The following is a 23,007-nucleotide window of genomic DNA, read 5'->3' on the forward strand; positions in this document are numbered from 1 at the left end:
AACAGAAAAATAAAAATCGACTCGGTAACAACACAGAGTCATCGGGTCAGATGTATTCAGGTCCTACATCCTGACCATTCAGGATTCATGGGACATTTCATCTTCCTTCAGCAGGCCACCACAACCACATCATCTGCAAACTGCACCACGGGGTGGTCTTCAGCCTCACTGCGGCAGTCATTAAAATGTTGAAGTTAGAGCAGAGAAATGTCCGTTCACTCTCTGAGGTCTGTTGGTCAGGAAGACCAAGGTTCTTACTTGAAGTTAAGCAGAGATAAAAGGTGCGTTCGAGGTGACTGCGGCTGACTTTTGCCGACTTGAGAGTCAAACGTGAGCTGAAGGGGGCGATTGCTGGGGGCGGGGTATAAAAACAGCGCCGTCCAGTCGGAAACGTTCTACCTGCGTGAGCTTACTGAGAGCTGAGAACAATGACTGATCTTGCGTGCTGGTCTGTTCTTGGTTTATTCTGTTATTGTGTGGTGTTTTATTCATGCTTTGTTTCTGCCTGCCTGTTCCCCATTGGTCACCTTCATGTGTGTGTGTGATCTGCCTTCCTTACCTCATGTGTCTCGGCCCGCCCTTCTCGTCACCTTGTGCTTGGACGTTCGTCTTCAGTCCGTGTCCGGTTATTGTTGTTCTGCCTGATCTGCTGTTTGAGTTTTGGATTAAACTCTCCAGAGTCGGGTATTTGGGCTCAGACCTGCTCGTTGAATCCTGACATCTAAAGCCCCCCTTTTATTTGCTTTGTCATTTAAGCCAGCCAAGGTCCTGACGCTGTCCCAGGCTGAACTGTTACTGCTCAGTTTGCATTTAACTTAGTTCAGATAAGTTACCTTGTGAATGCACGTTTTTCCCTTGTTTACACATTAGGGTTTCTGCTCGCCCAGGGTTTGCTGTTGTTGTAGATCCTAACTACCTTTTCAGGGATAACAATGACCTTGCAGTATGATACCTGTGAACTGACCATGAGTTCATTAATGTCCTGATATGATTGGATGAACTCCTCCCATGCCATGCAGTCCAGAGAACTTTGCAAAGTCAGCTTTGCCTCCTCTGACCAGAGTTTGGCCTTTCTGGTGAACCCTTTCTCATCTACAGGTCCACCAACAAAACAAAGGCAGAAAAAAAGGGCTTAAAAGCAAATACAGAACTTCACATACTATATTTCCCTCACCAAGCAGAACCCTTCGGGTGTCCCAGAGTCAGAGTTCTGGATGGAGCAGCTGTAAACCACCTCAGTACTGTATCCCCTGTCAGACTGGCCTCCGTTGGTCTCAGAGGACTTGTTCGGTCCTGCTCTGCATTCAGTAGGCTGCTGAGCCCAGTTCCGTTGCCTGGCTCGCCAGGCTCTGGTTCTGGTACCCATTCCAGCAGCACTTTCCGTGAGCATTCACTTCTGGTTCCATGAAAACCTGAAAACCTCCTCCTCCCGGCAGACCAAAGCTCCTGTACCCCCCGGTGCTCCGAGCTCCCAGTCCCAGCTACAAGGGCTACTGCTAGTTGCATGGCTAACTGAGATAACTAGATAACAGCTGCTTCAGTTACCAGCAGTAAGCGGGTCCTCCTGTGATATGCTGCCCCCTTTGTGTTTGGAGGATGAATTCGACAGGTTGCACATTGCACCTTTAAAGATTTCTTTGTAGTGAACATCTGGGGACAACTTTCCAAATGACTCCTGATCAACTTCCTGCTCTACAGAGGATGAACCCTTCAGATCTGAATGACTCCTGATCTTTCCTTTAGCGCCGATCAGGATGTTTGGAATGAGCTCTGCCGCCTGAACAGGAGAGCTGACTGGTTTTACTGGGTGGTGATGTGTTTGCTGGTTCAGGATTCAGAGTAATGAGGGCCCATTACAGCCAGACAAACCGCTTGTTAATATTTAAACAGAGCGAAGCCGCCGCTGGCGTTTCTGCTGTCAGCTCTCATTATTACAGTAAAATCCCAGTTCCTGTCAGCAGCTCGCAGGACTCATATTAACGATGTTTTCCAACATGATGGAGGAGAAAGTCCCGCAGCCAAACTCCTGCAGAGAAACACATTATTTAACATCAGAGTCCCTGAGAGGTTCTTTACTGCTGAACTCATTTATTAAACCAAACGTGCACACAGACTTCAGTGAAATCATCTTTTTTCATTGACTTAATTAAATACATGTATTTTATATCAATTTTCCTTTTTGGACCCACGTCAGAACTTGAAATGATGAGCTGAATAAAAGTGCTTCTGGCTGAAAACTGAACTCACTGATGACTGGTTTTAGATGATGATGACGATTTGAACTCACTGATCACTGGGTTTAGATGATGATGACTTATTTTTATGAACAGACAAGATGAACCTCAGTAGATGGATAGATCAATCAGCTTGTCAGAATTGTTTTCTTAACCATGACCATCTGACCTAGACCTGCTTGTTTAGTACTGAACCTCTAATTTCCTGATCTTTTACCTGAAAACATATTCAGAGGCTGTAGTTTGACTTTAGTTGACGTTAAAAGTGGTTTTGTTCATTATCTGCAGACAGATTTCCCCTGTTCTGGCTCAGCTGACCTGCTGTGAACAGACACTTCCAGTTTCACCAGCAGTTAATCATTCAGTTAGAAGTGGCTGAACTCTGTCTACATTTCAGCAAAGAGGTTTGTGATATTGAATCTTCCTTTTGTGGGAGAAAAACCTTCAACTAGGCCAGATGTATTCAGGTCCTCCCCCACACTGTGTTACTCTTCTTCAGTAAAACTCTTTATTTCAAAGAGTACAAATCAGCGGGCTCAGTGGTGCATTTGCTTTATTCCAAATACATGCTCCTCCTGATTCTTATTGGTCTAAAATCAAAACACACATGCTTTCCAATGTGTCCTTTCTATGTCACGGCATCCTTTCGACCTCACAGCGTTCTTTCTATGTCACGGCGTCCTTTCTACGACCACTGCGTACTTTCTATGTCACTGCGTCCTTTCTACGACCACTCCGTCCTGTCTACGTCATGGCATCCTTTCTACTTCCACTGCGTCCTTTGTACGTCCACTGCATGCTTCCACTACATTCTTTCTACTATTAATGCATCCTTTCTATGTCCACTGTGTCCTTTCTATGTCACTGCGTCCTTTCTACGTCACGGCATCCTTTCTACGTCCACTGGGTCCTTTCTATATCACTGCGTCCTTTCTACGTCCACTGCATCCTTTCTACATCCACTGCGTCCTTTCTACATCCACTGCATCCTTCCTTTGTCATTGTGGCTTTTCCACAACCACTGCATGCTTCCACTGCATTCTTTCTACTATTAATGCATCCTTTCTATGTCCACTGTGTCCTTTCTATGTCACTGCGTCCTTTCTATGTCACTGCGTCCTTTCTACGACCACTGCGTCCTGTCTACGTCATGGCGTCCTGTCTGCTTCCACTGCGTCCTTTGTACGTCCGCTGCATGCTTCCACTACATTCTTTCTACTATTAATGCATCCTTTCTATGTCCACTGTGTCCTTTCTATGTCACTGCGTCCTTTCTATGTCACTGCGTCCTTTCTACGACCACTGCTTCCTGTCTACGTCATGGCGTCCTGTCTGCTTCCACTGCGTCCTGTCTACGTCATGGCGTCCTGTCTGCTTCCACTGCGTCCTTTGTACGTCCACTGCATGCTTCCACTACATTCTTTCTACTATTAATGCATCCTTTCTACGTCCACTGTGTCCTTTCTATGTCACTGCGTCCTTTCTACGTCATGGCGTCCTTTCTACGTCCACTGGGTCCTTTCTATATCACTGCGTCCTTTCTACGTCCACTGCATCCTTTCTACATCCACTGCGTCCTTTCTACATCCACTGCATCCTTCCTTTGTCACTGTGGCTTTTCCACAACCACTGCATGCTTCCACTGCATTCTTTCTACTATTAATGCGTCCTTTTTACGACCACTGCGTCCTTTCTACATCCACTGCATCCTTCCTTTGTCACTGTGGCTTTTCCACAACCACTGCATGCTTCCACTGCATTCTTTCTATGTCACTGCGTCCTTTCTACAACCACTGCGTCCTTTCTACGTCCACTGTATCCTTTCTACATCCACTGTGGCTTTTCCACAACCACTGCATGCTTCCACTGCATTCTTTCTACGATTTATGCGTCCTTTCTATGTCACTGCATCCTTTCTGTGTCACTGCATCCTTTCTACAACCACTGCGTTCTTTCTACGTCCACTGTGTCCTTTCTACATCCACTGTGTTCTTTCTACGTCACTGCATCCTTTCTACGTCACTGTGTCCTTTCTACATCCACTGTGTCCTTTCTATGACCACTGCGTCCTTTCTACGTCACGGCGTCCTTTCTACGTCCACTGCATCCTTTCTACGTCACTGTGTCCTTTCTACATCCACTGTGTTCTTTCTACATCACTGCGTCCTTTCTACGTCCACTGTGTCCTTTCTACATCCACTGTGTTCTTTCTACGTCACTGCGTCCTTTCTACGTCACTGTGTCCTTTCTACATCCACTGTGTTCTTTCTACATCACTGCTTCCTTTCTACGTCCACTGTGTCCTTTCTACATCCACTGTGTCTTTCTACGTCACTGTGTCCTTTCTACGTCACTGTGTCCTTTCTACATCCACTGTGTTCTTTCTACATCACTGCGTCCTTTCTACGTCACTGTGTCCTTTCTACATCCACTGTGTTCTTTCTATGACCACTGCGTCCTTTTACGTCACGGCGTCCTTTCTACGTCCACTGCGTCCTTTCTACATCCACCGCATGCTGCCACTGCCTTCTTTCTATGACCACTGCATCCTTTCTACGTCACTGCATCTTTTCTATGTCACTGCGTCCTATCTATGACCACTGCGTCCGTTTTACGTCACTGCATGCTTTCACTGCATTTTTTCTACAATTAATGCGTCCTCTCTACGACCACTGCGTCCTTTCTACGTCCACTGTATGCTTCCACTGCATTCTTTCTGCAATTAATGCATGCTTTCTACGATTTAAAATGAACACACCCATTATGCAAGTTTCTGTATCAGTAACTTTCAGATCATGTGCTCTTTTCCGCTGTTGTTGTGCAACATACCAGTCTGCTTGAACTGTATGACAGGAGTGTCAGTGAAAACTCCTGGGATGGAAACGATGACCGTCTCTCCCGGGATTAGAAGTTCTTATTGGCAAACTTCCCCAGGCTCTTCACAGCAAAGTCACCTTGATTCCCACCAAAGTTCGTATTGCTTTCTGATCATGACTTCAATGTTTCTTTGATTAAAATGAAACGCTGCATTAAATAAGCACATTCTGATCTTAGGCAAAACACATCTGGGAAATAAAGGGATAGCAGGGAAAGTCTTTCCCACACCTTCCAGGAATCTTCCCCAAACATAGCAGTCACTTAAGTTCACATCAGTCCCTCTCTAGAAAATGGAAGAAGAGTTACCTGGTTGTCTCAGCGTCAGATCAGAAAACTGCTGATGATGATGACGAACCTGTTTGGGTCTGAGGACTGTGTTCTTTATCTCATGTGATTCATCTGCTGTGAGAGCAGAACTGTTAAAGGCTCAGTCCAGCAGTGACAGCAGAGTCAGTTTACTTTTAATGACTAAAGCTGTCGACGCTGAAACATTCAGACACAAATGCTGTCGACAGTCAGCCCGGAGTCACTGATGATTTTTATCAAACAGGAGGTTTAATGCAGCGGCAGACAAAAAAATTCCCTGTTGTTAGTGATAACCACTTACATGTACCTACTGAAAGCAATTTCTTTAAATTTTATTAATGCAGCTGACCTTTAACTGTTACATTTGGATTCATCGCACTACTTCCAGGTTTATTTATATGGCGCCAAGTGATCTCACTGCACTTTTCATATAGAGGAGGTCTAGACCATCCTGTTTGTCGGGTCTCTGTTAATAATATCAGCCCTTCTTATATTTCTTTATTATTATGCACATTGATTACGGGTCTGTTGGTCTGCTGATCCCAGGTCTGCTGCTGCCGTTTCCTGTCGCAGAGCAGAGTAACTGCTGAAGCTGCAGATTCTCTTTTTCCTCTGCCGGAGGGTTTCAAACCGAATCAACTGCTAATATTAACAGACCACAGCGAGTGTGAACGCTGGCCTGAGGTCAGTGTGTCTGCTGTGTGTAATACTACACACAGTGTTCAACACTGAACTGAGAGACAGACCACCTTTATTTTCTCAGAACGCCGGTCAAAGTGAACACAGCTGATGTTTAATGATTAAACATTATTTCCTCCTAATGAGCCAAACGACTCATTAAACTTGTGATGTGACTGACCTGATCTGCGCAGGAATCTGGGACTGTTTATATTTACTGTGTGATCTGAGGCACAACATGAGGCTAAATATAGAGTATAATATTATTAATGATGTATAACATCGATGAGACCAGACTTGAGAAAAACAGACTTCTTTACCCGAGGAAGTGATGATGTCATGTCCACATGAAAGAAGACTCATATCGTCTATTTAGTCAACACTTTTGTACTCGGACTCAAGTACTTTCACTTTTACTTGAGTTTGTCTACTTCACCAGATTAGCTTGAAGCAGGTCTCAGGTCAGAATCTGTCAGCTGTTTGTTTCTTTTCTTCCAGCTGATGTTTGACTGCATTCATGTTTGTGTTTCAGGATCTTTCATCTTCTCCTCTTTATATTTTATTCACACTTTATTAAATCACCTTCTTTCTCTCTTTGTCTCTGCTTTGATCTCGCTTCTGTTCCAGGTTCATGAATTCACTTTGTTCCTGAACACAGAAACTTTCCTTTCCAGCAAAGTGATTTAGTAATAAAAGTCGTCCTCGACTCTTTAAAGTAAAGGTTTGTCACTTTTCTCTCTGTGGCTTGTTTCTCAGGTTTAGTTTTGGGGGGGTGGCGATGGGCCAGTTGTTAAGACGCCTGCCTTTGGTGTGCGAGACCTGGGTTCAATTCCCACTGTGACACAGCCGCCACTGTGTCCCTGAGGAAGATACTTAACCCCTCGTTGCTCCAGAGGCGTGTGACCTCTGACATGTACAGCAGCTGTAAGTTCCTTTGGATAAAAGTGTCGGCTAAATGAAGAAATGTTAATGTGAAGGAAACTGAACATGGTGACATTTAGTTAAAGTTCACTTCTATGTTTAAGGGAAACATCATTCTGTGTTTGAGGCTTCAGCTGCTTTATGTCCCTTCTTTTCTTTGGTTGTCACTACACTGGTGAACTAGTTCGTATTGTGAGTGATACGTTGATAGTTTTTGTTCTCCACGTCTCAGTAGTTTGTTCAAAGAGAACTGTGAAGCGTGGCAGTCAGATTTGTCTCTCTTCAGTTTGTTTCAACAAAGTTCAGGATAGTTCATAACAGGATCAGACAAAGTTGTTGTTAATCTTCATCAGTTCCTTCGGTGTTTCCTCTGTCACCAGCTTCACAAGTGGAGTCTCTCATTTCAAATCAGAGTTGGAAACCAGCTAAAAGTGACCCATTGCCCAAATAAACCACGCTACAAATGTTCTGATGGAGTCAGAAAAGTCCAGGAAACCACAAAAAGGTCCATTTCAACCATAAGATGGCGCTTTAATGAAGGCAATCCAAACCAGGGTTCACTCATTCTGATGCTCCTCAGAGCCGCTTCATGTGTCGAATCATCTGTTTCTACTTCAAATGTTTTCACAATTTAGCTAAAAATGCAAAATTTCCAAACCCGCCGTTCTGACACTCGCACATGAAACTGGTGACAAAAAAATCTTTTGAGCCTGTTTGTGAAAAATCAGCTGGCAGCCTCTGCCGTCAGTGTGTTAATGTGACGTGTATTAAAGCGCTCTGATGGGCGGCAGAGCACAAAGTCATTTCACCATTTTCGGGTCGTCTACCCGCAGAGCTCAGTGGTTACTGGGCAGAGGTCCAGTCTCTGGTGGTCTCTGATTCCTGCTTCGTCCTGACTGTCGAACTTCTTGATACTGGTTTCAGCTCGTCGGCAGCTTCGTCCCTAACACGAGAGAGGACAGTAGACATGAGACTGAATGAAACTGTCCTGGTGGCCTGTAGTAGAGGGGAGTGAATTGTTCGGTGAGTTTTGGTTCTGAGTTGGATTGATTGGTTGGGACTCAGAATACAAGTCTGGTTTAATGTTGGATTTGACCTTCTGTCTCATCAGCGGGATGTCTCTTTCCCTCCCTTCAGGACTACGGTTTCCAAGCATTTGTTCACTGTTTGTTTCTGCACGGATTCTTATTTAGAGCAAATACTCAATAGAAAACAATTTTAGCATCAGTTCTGCTTCACTCAGTGGTTTCCTACATTTCCCAGGATGCCCTGGGGCAGACAGGACCTGAGGGGTGACTGGCTGTATTCAGCTGTGTAAGAAAATGCAGAAACAGGTTTCAGTAGCGGAGAGTCAGCTGGTTTCAGTTTCTCCTCAGGAACCCTTTCCTGCTTCGGTCTGCAGAAACAAACACTCTGAGAAGAAAAGTTATTTTACGGAACACGGTCTGGTCCTCTTCTTCCTCTGTGGGTAGATGTTGTGACCGTCACGCTTCCTGTCACCTCGTGGCCCAGAATCCTGTTTGTCATCAGAAATATTCCCAGCATGCACTGCAGCTTGCTACAGAGTTACTTCATACAGCAGTCTTAGGCCAGTTTCACACCAGCCTTGTTTAGTCCGGCTGAACCGAAGTGACGTGTCTTAAGAGTGTCTTGAGAGCTCACCTCAACTCACCTGAACTCAGATGATGAATTGCAGGTTTGAGTCCTGACCTTACTGAGTGATCCCTCATCATCCCTCAGTAGCGGGAGGGAGGGGTGTCCTGTACCTCTAATGTCACCTGAAAACCACTAGAGGCCGCTGTCACTGACTGGAAACCTTTCCTGAAAAGATTAAGAATATTTCACAGCTGCCTCGTTTGGTCGGGACTTTCTGAACTTTAAGTTTGATCCGAACCAAAATCACAGGTGTGAAACCTCCTTCAGACTACAATCCAGACCGAACAGCCGGAATATGGTCATATGAAAAGAGGTCTGGATCAAACTGAACCATGGTTCGATTTGCTTCTAGTGTGAAAGCATTTTTTGCATGGTTCAGATTTTCAAACCATTTACAGGAAGTTCTGGTGGTTCCGGTGTAAACTGGAAACAAACAAATGCACCGAGAAATGCACAGAGACAACTCATCTTTTAAACACAATATGGAAGCAAGCTGCTTCAGTTTGTTTGGCCTCTCCTCAAACGGAGGTGCCAGGGCTCAAATGATTGGCTGCTGTCCTCTCTCCTTTGCTGCTGGCGATGATATAATGTTCGCACAAGGAGGACGTTCATTTGGCGAACTAGCCTCGGGAAAATTTGTATTACAGGTAGTAATTACATAATCATAACAAGATAGTGGTAACAATATGCATCTGTTCATTTTTCTTTCATTCATTCTTGCCACTAGCTTCCAGCCGAACTGACAACACGCTGATGTCAGACGCACCTCACAAACCAATCAGTGTCGAGAATAGGGAAACAGGATGCAAGTACGTCATATAAAGTTATTTAGTGTGCTCAAATTATTGCAATGTGAAACCAAACTAGAACAAACCGACTGTATCAAAACATTAACTTTCGTATGGACCAAGGTTCGGACCCTGGTTTGGACCTTGGTTCGGACCTTGGTTAGGACCTTGGTTAGGACCTTGGTTTGACCCTGGTTTGGACTTGGTTCGGACCTTGTTTCGGACCTTGGTTAGGACCTTGGTTTGACCCTGGTTTGGACTTGGTTAGGACCTTGGTTTGACCCTGGTTTGGACTTGGTTCGGACCTTGGTTTCGACCCTGGCTAAGACCTTGGTTTGGAACCTGGTTAGGACCCTGGCTAGGACCTTGGTTCGGAGCTTGTTTCGGACCTTGGTTTGACCCTGGTTTGGACTTGGTTTGGACCTTGGCTAGGACCTTGGTTTCGACCCTGGCTAGAACCTTGGTTTGGAACCTGGTTAGGACCTTGATTCGGACCTTGGTTTGAACCCTGGTTTGGAACCTGGTCAGGACCTTGATTAGGACCTTGGCTAGGACCTTGGTTCGGAGTTTTATTCGGACCTTGGTTTGACCCTGGTTTGGACTTGGTTTGGACCTTGGCTAGGACCTTGGTTTCGACCCTGGCTAGAACCTTGGTTTGGAACCTGGTTAGGACCTTGATTCGGACCTTGGCTAGGACCTTGGTTCGGACCTTGGTTTGAACCCTGGTTTGGAACCTGGTTAGGACCTTGGTTCGGACCTTGGTTTGAACCCTGGTTTGGACTTGGTTCGGACCTTGGTTTGGACCTTGGCTAGGACCTTGGTTCGGACCTTGGTTTGAACCCTGGTTTGGAACCTGGTTAGGACCTTGGTTCGGACCTTGGTTTGGACTTGGTTTGGACCTTGGCTAGGACCTTGGTTTCGACCCTGGCTAGAACCTTGTTTTGGAACCTGGTTAGGACCTTGATTAGGACCTTGGCTAGGACCTTGGTTCGGACCTTGGTTTGAACCCTGGTTTGGAACCTGGTTAGGACCTTGGTTCGGACCTTGGTTTGAACCCTGGTTTGGACTTGGTTCGGACCTTGGTTTGGACCTTGGCTAGGACCTTGGTTCGGACCTTGGTTTGAACCCTGGTTTGGAACCTGGTTAGGACCTTGGTTCGGACCTTGGTTTGAACCCTGGTTTGGACTTGGTTCGGACCTTGGTTTGGACCTTGGCTAGAACTTTGGTTTTTGTGGTTGCCACACTGACTGAAAAACATTTAAGAGAAGCTGCAGCGTGTCCTCACAGGTGACCTCATGCTGGAAAGAAGCGAGGCAGTTGCTGCAGCCGCTCGCACATGATGTGCTCAGGGAGGATAAAACCTCCAGGTGTGACAGATGACATCACTGCTCCTCCAATCAGATCAGACAGAGCAGAATCAGACTGAAATAGATCTATTTCTTCTTCTGCAGTCAGAGAGTGGCGGCGTAAAGTCTCCTGTGTTTGTTAGCGTGGTGTCAGGTGCCGTTAGGGTGACGGGAGGGCAGCAGGGAGAAACGAGCGCTCAGAGAGTCTACTCATCTACAGACAGAATGAAACTGTGGTTTCATGTGACCTTCAAACAGCTGCTGACTCCAGATCTGGGCTGAGAAATCAGAGGTGGAATCAAACAGCTGATGATGGTGAAACACTGAGATCAAATATACACGTTTATATACATATCATATTCACTGTTCTGCACAGAGATAATAACAGTCCTATCAAACAGATAAACAGACACAGATATACAAACATGTTTATAATGGTGTTAAAACAACAAAATTCATCCATCACCAGAAATATAATGGCTTTTATAATTGATCAATCATTTTCACAGCACACATTTATAGCTGCAGCTTCTCCAGACTTTATGTTTTCTATATCTTTGGGTTTGGACATTTGAAGACTTCACTCTGACTCCTGACTTTTTATTTGCCTGATCCATGGAGAAAGTAATCCTTAGTCTCAGCCCTAGTTCGGAGTTTCAGAAAATAAACAGATGAAATGAATGAATGTCTTGTTTTCTGAACAGATCTATGTCTCCATGGAACCAAACTGAAGACTAAAACATATCTTCATACAGCAGGAAGATCTTTTAAGGTGAAACACAGCTTTCCTGTTGAATCTCTGCTAGAAGACGTTCAGTTCCACAAAGACATTAAAGCTCTTCTGGAGTCGTGTTTCTCTCTCAAACTAACATAATAAACATATTTCCTTCCTCATTAAACATCTGCAAAATGAGCTTTAACATTTGAAACCTGCACCGTTGGCTTCCATGTTTAGTTGTTACCAGTCGTTTTGCTCACACCTTTGCTGATGCATTAGTGCTTTACCAGTAAAAACTCTGTGGAGGAAAAACTCCACAGAGTTCCTCTAAAGGTGTCGCATTGGGAGGAAGTATTAATTTAACCCCGTTAGAGAACCATTAGTTTAACCCCGTCAGAGAACCATTCGATTAACCCCATTAGAGAACCATTCGATTAACCCCCAGGATCCCAACACATGGTTCCAATAGCGCCACTGGCCAGTTATTAGTTTGTGTTCATAGTATGTACACATAGTACAGGCCACCCCCATTTGGTTCTCTGGTGGTTCTTTAGTGGTTCTCTGATGGTCCAGGAACTGATTTGTCCTAAAGACACCAGAAAAGATCAACATTTTTAAATATCTGTGGTTTCTAATTGATTATCTGATGTTTTATTGAAGATTTGTTTGGTTCGACCCACTGTACCATTTTGACATGTTCTAACTCTGTTCTCCTCCTCATTCTCCCCCTGGTTTTTCTGCTTGTTCTCCTGCTGGTTCTCCTGCTGGTTCTTCTGCTGGTGTTTTTGCTGGCTTTCTGGCTGGTTCTCCTGCTGGGTCTCTTACTGGTTCTCCTGCTGGTTCTCATCCGGGTTCTCCCCCTGGTTCTCCTGCTGGTTCTCCTAACGGCTCTCTTACTGGTTCTATTGCTGGTTCTCCTGATTGTAACTGCTGGTTCTGTGTAGAACCGGTTCCATCTGCAGATGGTCACAGGAGTTCCAGAGTCCGGTCTGTCCAACCTGTTGCTAACGGTTCTGCAGCGGTCTGGTTGGAGGGAGGGTACTGCGGTTCTGTGTCGGGGCTGGGAGGAGTCTCGGGGGCTCCTGCGGCTCTTGGACGATGAGAGCGGAAGCAGTGCATCATGGGACGGTGGGGGCAGGGCAACCTGGCACCTGCACGCAGTCCTGAACCTGACGCAATCGGCACATGATGACACGCAGATCCACGACTTCCTGTCCCGACACTTCAGACAGAACCAGCCTTCACCAGTGTCGGTGCTGCTGTTTGGAGCTGACCCGCAGTGTGCGGCAGCGGTGCTGCGCAGTGCCCAGGACCTGGGCCTCACTCTACCCATGGTGCACTGGGTGCTGGGCCAGCCACTCAGCCCCGATGCGCTGCATGCCATCGGGCTGCCGCTCGGCCTGCTGGCCTACGGAGAGGTGGAGCGGAAACCGCTGGACTTCTACGTCAGAGACGCCCTGGAGCTCGTCACCAGGGCCGTCACCGCTGCAACCATGGTGAGACCGGACCTGGCTCTGATCCAGAATATGGTGAACTGCTACGACAAACCCAACAAACACGAGGTCCCATCATCAGGACAGTACCTGTCCAGGTAAGAACCAACACTTCTTTCATAGTGATCGTATATTAAATATACATTAATATAATTATTATTACTCGTTATTTTAATGCTGAAAGAAATTTAATGATAATTCTATCATACACTCTCCCCTGACATGTTTCATGGAAAGGTCTGTTTTACACCAAACTTTAGTTTGATAGGGTTTATGGAGAGCTGCTTATTATAATTACTTATTCGCTTATCAAACACAGATTAGACATCTTACTGTCTGCAGGCATGTAATAACCTAAAATGCTTCTAAACACTGAAATGTATAAAATAAATATATTAATCTGAACAGAAGATCTTGGAAAAGATTTGTGTTTACGTGGCACACTGCTGTTGATATAAATAGATTTTAATTTTCTCTCTGTGTTATTGCTCTTCAGTGAATGGAAATAACAGCAACACGAGATTAATAATCAGAGTTCATTAGCAGATTTAATCAGACAAACTGAAATATTTACATGTGTTTTTTCACTTTGTCCAAATGAGTCAAGTGTTTCTGAGCCAGCAGCTGTTTGAATGAAGTTATTTGTCACCAGACTGGATTCATGCAGGCAGAGCTGTGTTATCAGTGCAGTGGAGGAAAATCCCTGTGGGTTACTGTGATTTCTCCATCCTTACCTCTCAGGCGGGGGGAGTTAAGACTGAAGGAAGAGAGGAAACACACACACATTAATATTCATATATATTCATAACTACAATATGTGTGTTGGAGGTTTAACTTTTATTCATGAGGAGATATTACAGAGCCTGAAGCTCTCTCTCCCTCTCTCCCTCTCTCTGCCTCTCCCTCTCTCTGCCTCTCCCTCTCTCTCTCTGCCTCCCTCTCTCTCTCTCCCTCTGCCTCTCCCTCTCTCTCTCTCTCTGCCTCTCCATCTCTCTCTCTCTCTGCCTCCTTCTCTCTCTCTCTGCCTCTCCCTCTCTCTCTCTCTCTGCCTCCCTCTCTCTCTCTCTCCCTCTATCTATTTGTGGTTTTAGATACACTCGCTGGAAGAAGAACAAATGTCAGCTATTGAACTTGTTTTAGGACAGGCAAAGCTGGCGGTGTATATGACCCGGAGACGGAAGGTGGAGGAATGGTTAGATGTTGATCTGGTTCTTGTTTTTGAGAAAAATATGTTAACATTTTCCACTAGAATTTTTAAGTTAAGACTGCTGGCAGAATTACATTAGTTCAAAGCAATGTTTTGAGTAAGGTGAATTACCTTTCAGGCCACAATAAAACACATTTCTAAGTAACATGAATTTAATAATTGTCAACATGAATGCAAGTATTTAAGTTGATCCAACATAATGTTTTAAGTTAGGTGAAGAAGCTTTTTGGCCACAATAAAACACATTTCTAAGTAACATGAACTTAATAATTAAGTTAATCCTCGCAAGAGTTAAGTTGTGTGTTAGCGAGTTATCTTTAGTATTTCTTCTCATCTGAATCATAGCCAGCTAACTGGCTAACGTAGCTACTTGTAGTTTATAAAAGTAGCTAGCCATATTAAGTTGTCTTGCCAAGACGTTTTCCCTGGCTGCCTGGCCACCTATTACTCCCACATTTAAGCCTACTCAATCAGTGACAGGCTACAGCTACTAGCTAACTTTACCTCGGCACACAGACTGTACTATCAACACTGCTCAAATTTCAGAGTAAGGACTTCCAGATTTCGGTTACAGTAGGCTATCACTAACAGAATCCTGAGAGAATGCAAATATGTGTAATTGCGCATAAAATTACTTACCATTCAACACATTACGCTTCAATGAGTTTCAGCTGTGGCCCTGTCATCACTCGTCTGCCTTGAACATGCAAGAGAGGGAAACTGTGGGCTGTTTAAACGGCAACAAATTGTATTTTACTTTAACAGAACTTTTAACAGAATTAAATTGTTTTTTGATTGACTGATGTGCTCTGTTCTGTGACAGAGGGGCAGTTAAGTTTTGAGATGTGCTGATCTAAACTTTTGGTACATATGTAAACGCAAAGGTATTTATTAATGTGATATTAATGTAAAATAGTGTCTCTCTCTCTCCCTCGCTCTCTCTCCCCCTTTCTCTCTCTCTACCTTTCTCTCTCTCTGCCTTGCTGTCTCTCTCCCTCTCTCTCTCTCTGCCTCACTCTCTCTTTCACCCCCCCCCCCCCCCCCCCCATCAGTTGAATCACAGTAGAAGCACTGGACGGTAATCACATAGTAAAACCGTCCTGCACACTGTCTAACAAGAACCAAACATTTGTGAGATATGGGAGGAGGCATGATGTTTCTTCCAAAAGCATTTAGTTTATAAATTTCATTTTTTTTTTAACAGACGTTAGAGGAAAGACTCTCCTCCTCTTAAAGGTATGGACCCCTCACAGCTAAACAACTACTGTCCGATCTCTAAAACAGTTTTTACTTGATAATATTTCAAACCGTCTGTGAAGGTTCTCAGTCATCCAGGTCATAGTTATCAAAAGAAGATTAAAGTCAAGGGCAACTAGAGTTGGTTGAAGATATTTTCTAGTATCTCTGGTTGCCCTTGACTTTAATCTTCTTTGGAGAATATTTTAAACCATTTTCAATCTGGTTTTAGAACTGGCCACAGTACCATAACTGCTGCTATTGTGATGATAAATTATGTTATTGGTGCCTTTGACAGAAAACAGCATTGCGCTGCCTTATTTCTGGATCTATCCATGGCATTGATTCTGTGGATTGATTTGTAGCTGTACAAACTTCGGGATGTTGGGTTCTGTGCTAATGCTGTGACATGGTTAAGAAATTATTTTGTAGATCGAACTCAGTGTGTCCATGCAGATGGCCACAAATCTGATTTTCTTGAGATAACTAAACTGGAGGATCAGTGTTCCATTTTGGGACCTATTCTCTGTTTTTATAAATGACTTAGGTAAGGACATTCAAGCCAAAAATACACTTCTATGCTGATGACACAGCATCATTTATACACATGCTCCCTTCATAGAACAGGATGTACAAGAGGTTCAGATTGCATTTCAGTCGTTAAAAGCTGCTTTGATGAATTGGTTTTAAAGAGGTGGTATTATGCTCATTTTCAGGTTCAAAATCTTAATTAGGGATTGTACCAGAACACGTTTACATGGTTTAATTTTCAAAAAACACCATATTTTTCTCATACTGCACATTGCTGCAGTTCCTCTTTTCACCCTATGTGTTGTACGCTCTGCTCTTGAGCTACAGAGTGATGCATCTTACTTGTACAAAATCTTTGTTGGGAGTTGCACATGTGGAGTTCTCAGGTAAGGACTACTAGCCAATCAGAAGGGCGGGTCGTAAGAAATAAGGTAGTGTGATCCAAATCAAAGCCGCTTCAGACTGCGACCGTAACCTAGCAGATGGTATAAGTTAGTCCACAACCACACAACATCATTGTTCCTTTTGCCGGTGTTCTGACGATCTATGCTGCCTTGCCGAAAAATGCTACCATAGCACAAATCAATAGACTTGACTCTACTCAGCCCTGCTCCGTTTTCCAGTGCAGACAGTAACCAGAGATAGTACGTAGCTTGTCGTCATAGCGACGCCACACACAATTGCTGTGACGTAATGTTCAATGCGACACACACACCAGCTCTTAAAATATATCTACGGTTAAAATGTTTCAATATTACTCAGAATGTAAAGACAGATGAGCGGTATGAAAACCTTCCAGCTGTGTTTTCCTCTGCCGTTGTTGCTGCAGCGGTCTGTGTGACGGCGGGAGCAGAGGGCTCTGTGAGCGGGCGGCTGGCTGGCCTCACACGCCACTTGCTGAGCTCCTCAACTCCAACAATATTCAAGCATTTTTGTTCCGCCATCACTTCTCGCATAATACCACCTCTTTAAAGTTCATGGTCTTGTCAAAAGCTCGCTTACAGTTGCTTGATCTTAGCATTTTACATCTGATGGTAAATCCATTTACAATGTAAATGTAACAGGTGCTTGTGCATATGGATAGATGTCAAATGTTTATTCACTGTACAACACTGTGAACTGTGGGAAGCACTGCGAGCTGCAGGAAACATTGCAAGCTGTGGGAAACACTGCGAGCTGTGGGAACATTGTGAGCTATGGGAAACACTGCGAACTGCAGGAAACATTGGCAACTGTGGGAAACACTGCAAACTGCACGAAACACTGCTAACTGCACGAAACACTGTGAGATGTGGGAAACACTGCGATATGCGGGAAACACTGCGATATGCGGGAAACATTGCGAGCTACAGGAAACACTGCGAGCTGCCGGAACACTGCGAGCTGCGGGAAACATTGCGAAGTACAAGAAACACTGCGTGCTGCGGGAAAAGCTGCGAGTTGCGGGAAACATTTCCAACTGTGGGGAAACACTGCAAACTGCACGAAACACTGTGAGTTGCGGGAAACACGGCAAACTGCATGAAACACTGCGAACTGCAGGAAATACTGCGTGCTACTGGAAAAAACTGTGATATGCGGGAAATATTGCGAGCTACGGGAAACACTGCAAGCTGCGGGAAACACTGCGAAGTACACGAAACACTGCGTGCTGTGGGAAAAGCTGCGAGTTGTGGGAAACATTGCCAACTGCGGGGAAACACTGCGAACTGCACGAAACACTGCAAGCTGCGGGAAACACTGCGAGCTGCGGGAACATTGCAAACTGCATGAAACACTGCGAACTGTGGGAATCACTGCAGACTGTGGGAATCACTGAGAGCTGTGGGAACATTGCAAGCTGTGGGAACATTGCAAGCTGCGGGAATATTGCAAGCTGCGGGAACATTGTGGGCTGCGGGAAACACTGCAAACTGCACGAAACACTGCGAACTGCACGAAACACTGCGAACTGTGGGAATCACTGCAGACTGCGGGAAACACTGCGAGCTGCGGGAACATTGCAAGCTGCGGGAAGCACTGCGAGCTGTGGGAACATTGCAAGCTGTGGGAACATTGCAAGCTGCGGGAATATTGCAAGCTGCGGGAACATTGTGGGCTGCGGGAAACACTGCAAACTGCACGAAACACTGCGAACTGCACGAAACACTGCGAACTGTGGGAATCACTGCAGACTGCGGGAAACACTGCGAGCTGCGGGAACATTGCAAGCTGCGGGAAGCACTGCGAGCTGTGGGAACATTGCAAGCTGTGGGAACATTGCAAGCTGCGGGAATATTGCAAGCTGCGGGAACATTGTGGGCTGCGGGAAACACTGCAAACTGCACGAAACACTGCGAACTGCACGAAACACTGCGAACTGTGGGAATCACTGCAGACTGCGGGAAACACTGCAAACTGCACGAAACACTGCTAACTGCACGAAACACTGTGAGATGTGGGAAACACTGCGATATGCGGGAAACACTGCGATATGCGGGAAACATTGTGAGCTACGGGAAACACTGCGAGCTGCCGGAACACTGCGAGCTGCGGGAAACATTGCGAAGTACAAGAAACACTGCGTGCTGCGGGAAAAGCTGCGAGTTGCGGGAAACATTTCCAACTGTGGGGAAACACTGCAAACTGCACGAAACACTGTGAGTTGCGGGAAACACGGCAAACTGCATGAAACACTGCGAACTGCAGGAAATACTGCGTGCTACTGGAAAAAACTGTGATATGCGGGAAATATTGCGAGCTACGGGAAACACTGCAAGCTGCGGGAAACACTGCGAAGTACACGAAACACTGCGTGCTGTGGGAAAAGCTGCGAGTTGTGGGAAACATTGCCAACTGCGGGGAAACACTGCGAACTGCACGAAACACTGCAAGCTGCGGGAAACACTGCGAGCTGCGGGAACATTGCAAACTGCATGAAACACTGCGAACTGTGGGAATCACTGCAGACTGTGGGAATCACTGAGAGCTGTGGGAACATTGCAAGCTGTGGGAACATTGCAAGCTGCGGGAATATTGCAAGCTGCGGGAACATTGTGGGCTGCGGGAAACACTGCAAACTGCACGAAACACTGCGAACTGCACGAAACACTGCGAACTGTGGGAATCACTGCAGACTGCGGGAAACACTGCGAGCTGCGGGAACATTGCAAGCTGCGGGAAGCACTGCGAGCTGTGGGAACATTGCAAGCTGTGGGAACATTGCAAGCTGCGGGAATATTGCAAGCTGCGGGAACATTGTGGGCTGCGGGAAACACTGCAAACTGCACGAAACACTGCGAACTGCACGAAACACTGCAAACTGTGGGAATCACTGCAGACTGCGGGAAACACTGCGAGCTGCGGGAACATTGCAAGCTGCGGGAAGCACTGCGAGCTGTGGGAACATTGCAAGCTGTGGGAACATTGCAAGCTGCGGGAATATTGCAAGCTGCGGGAACATTGTGGGCTGCGGGAAACACTGCAAACTGCACGAAACACTGCGAACTGCACGAAACACTGCGAACTGTGGGAATCACTGCAGACTGCGGGAAACACTGCAAACTGCACGAAACACTGCTAACTGCACGAAACACTGCGAACTGCACGAAACACTGCGAACTGTGGGAATCACTGCAGACTGCGGGAAACACTGCAAACTGCACGAAACACTGCTAACTGCACGAAACACTGTGAGATGTGGGAAACACTGCGATATGCGGGAAACACTGCGATATGCGGGAAACATTGTGAGCTACGGGAAACACTGCGAGCTGCCGGAACACTGCGAGCTGCGGGAAACATTGCGAAGTACAAGAAACACTGCGTGCTGCGGGAAAAGCTGCGAGTTGCGGGAAACATTTCCAACTGTGGGGAAACACTGCAAACTGCACGAAACACTGTGAGTTGCGGGAAACACGGCAAACTGCATGAAACACTGCGAACTGCAGGAAATACTGCGTGCTACTGGAAAAAACTGTGATATGCGGGAAATATTGCGAGCTACGGGAAACACTGCAAGCTGCGGGAAACACTGCGAAGTACACGAAACACTGCGTGCTGTGGGAAAAGCTGCGAGTTGTGGGAAACATTGCCAACTGCGGGGAAACACTGCGAACTGCACGAAACACTGCAAGCTGCGGGAAACACTGCGAGCTGCGGGAACATTGCAAACTGCACGAAACATGGCGAACTGTGGGAAACACTGTGAGCTGCAGGAACATTGCAAGCTGCGGGAAACACGGCAAACTGCATGAAACACTGCGAACTGTGGGAATCACTGCAGACTGTGGGAATCACTGAGAGCTGTGGGAACATTGCAAGCTGCGGGAATATTGCAAGCTGCGGGAACATTGTGGGCTGCGGGAAACACTGCAAACTGCACGAAACACTGCAAGCTGCACGAAACACTGTGAGTTGCGGGAAACACGGCAAACTGCATGAAACACGGCAAACTGCATGAAACACTGCGAACTGTGGGAATCACTGCAGACTGTGGGAATCACTGAGAGCTGTGGGAACATTGCAAGCTGTGGGAACATTGCAAGCTGCGGGAATATTGCAAGCTGCGGGAACATTGTGGGCTGCGGGAAACACTGCAAACTGCACGAAACACTGCGAACTGCACGAAACACTGCGAACTGTGGGAATCACTGCAGACTGCGGGAAACACTGCGAGCTGCGGGAACATTGCAAGCTGCGGGAAGCACTGCGAGCTGTGGGAACATTGCAAGCTGTGGGAACATTGCAAGCTGCGGGAATATTGCAAGCTGCGGGAACATTGTGGGCTGCGGGAAACACTGCAAACTGCACGAAACACTGCGAACTGCACGAAACACTGCGAACTGTGGGAATCACTGCAGACTGCGGGAAACACTGCGAGCTGCGGGAACATTGCAAGCTGCGGGAAGCACTGCGAGCTGTGGGAACATTGTGAGCTACGGGAAACACTACGAACTGCACGAAACACTGCGAAATGTGGGAAACACTGCGAAGTGCACAAAATACTGCGAACTGCGGGAAACACTGCGAGCTGTGGGAACATTGTGGGCTGCGGGAAACACTGCGAACTGCAGGAAACATTGCAAGCTGTGGGAAACACTGCGAGCTGTGGGAACATTGTGAGCTACGGGAAACACTGCAAACTGCACGAAACATTGGCAACTGTGGGAAACACTGCAAACTGCACGAAACACTGCTAACTGCACGAAACACTGTGAGATGTGGGAAACACTGCGATATGCGGGAAACACTGCGATATGCGGGAAACATTGCGAGCTACGGGAAACACTGCGAGCTGCCGGAACACTGCGAGCTGCGGGAAACATTGCGAAGTACAAGAAACACTGCGTGCTGCGGGAAAAGCTGCGAGTTGCGGGAAACATTTCCAACTGTGGGGAAACACTGCAAACTGCACGAAACACTGTGAGTTGCGGGAAACACGGCAAACTGCATGAAACACTGCGAACTGCAGGAAATACTGCGTGCTACTGGAAAAAACTGTGATATGCGGGAAATATTGCGAGCTACAGGAAACACTGCAAGCTGCGGGAAACACTGCGAAGTACACGAAACACTGCGTGCTGTGGGAAAAGCTGCGAGTTGTGGGAAACATTGCCAACTGCGGGGAAACACTGCGAACTGCACGAAACACTGCGAGCTGCGGGAACATTGCAAACTGCACGAAACATGGCGAACTGTGGGAAACACTGTGAGCTGCAGGAACATTGCAAGCTGCGGGAAACACGGCAAACTGCATGAAACACTGCGAACTGTGGGAATCACTGCAGACTGTGGGAATCACTGAGAGCTGTGGGAACATTGCAAGCTGCGGGAACATTGCAAGCTGCGGGAATATTGCAAGCTGCGGGAACATTGTGGGCTGCGGGAAACACTGCAAACTGCACGAAACACTGCAAGCTGCACGAAACACTGTGAGTTGCGGGAAACACGGCAAACTGCATGAAACACGGCAAACTGCATGAAACACTGCGAACTGTGGGAATCACTGCAGAATGTGGGAATCACTGAGAGCTGTGGGAACATTGCAAGCTGTGGGAACATTGCAAGCTGCGGGAATATTGCAAGCTGCGGGAACATTGTGGGCTGCGGGAAACACTGCAAACTGCACGAAACACTGCGAACTGCATGAAACACTGCGAACTGTGGGAATCACTGCAGACTGCGGGAAACACTGCGAGCTGCGGGAACATTGCAAGCTGTGGGAACATTGCAAGCTGCGGGAATATTGCAAGCTGCGGGAACATTGTGGGCTGCGGGAAACACTGCAAACTGCACGAAACACTGCGAACTGCACGAAACACTGCGAACTGTGGGAATCACTGCAGACTGCGGGAAACACTGCGAGCTGCGGGAACATTGCAAGCTGCGGGAAGCACTGCGAGCTGTGGGAACATTGTGAGCTACGGGAAACACTACGAACTGCACGAAACACTGCGAAATGTGGGAAACACTGCGAAGTGCACAAAATACTGCGAACTGCGGGAAACACTGCGAGCTGTGGGAACATTGTGGGCTGCGGGAAACACTGCGAACTGCGGGAAACACAGTGAACTGCATGAAACACTGCGAACTGGGGGAATCACTGAGAGCTGCGGGAACATTGTGGGCTGCGGGAAACACTGCAAACTGCGGGAAACACTGCAAACTGCGGGAAACACTGCGAGCTGCCGGAATACTGCGAGCTGCCGGAACACTGCGAGCTGCGGGAAACACTGCGTGCTGCGGGAAAAGCTGCGAGTTGCGGGAAACATTGCCAACTGCGGGGAAACACTGCTAGCTGCGGGAAACACTGCAAGCTACGGGAAACACTGCTAGCTGCGGAAAACAAGGTGAACTGCATGAAACACTGCAAACTGCAGGAAACACTGTGTGCTGCGGGAACATTGCAAGCTGCGGGAAACACAGCGAACTGCATGAAACACTGCGAACTGTGGGAATCACTGCGATTTGTTCGAACATTACAAGCTGCAGGAAACACGGCGAAGTGCACAAAACATTGCGAACTGCACGAAACA

At 46.6% G+C, this 23,007-nt stretch overlaps 1 protein-coding gene across 1 annotated transcript in view; it reads left to right on the plus strand.

Moving 5' to 3' along the window:
* The window catches only part of grin3bb (glutamate receptor, ionotropic, N-methyl-D-aspartate 3Bb), an 89,458-nt gene that overhangs the window by 43,170 nt on the left and 23,281 nt on the right, over positions 1-23,007 (plus strand). Inside the window, 1 exon segment of the mRNA XM_038698862.1 lies at positions 12,469-13,115. Coding sequence (XP_038554790.1) covers positions 12,469-13,115 — 647 coding nt within the window.

The sequence above is a fragment of the Micropterus salmoides genome, unplaced genomic scaffold (genome assembly GCF_014851395.1).
Source record: "Micropterus salmoides isolate LMB-PRFRI ecotype aquatic unplaced genomic scaffold, ASM1485139v1 Ms_hic_scaffold_5, whole genome shotgun sequence".
Lineage (NCBI taxonomy): Eukaryota > Metazoa > Chordata > Actinopteri > Centrarchiformes > Centrarchidae > Micropterus > Micropterus salmoides.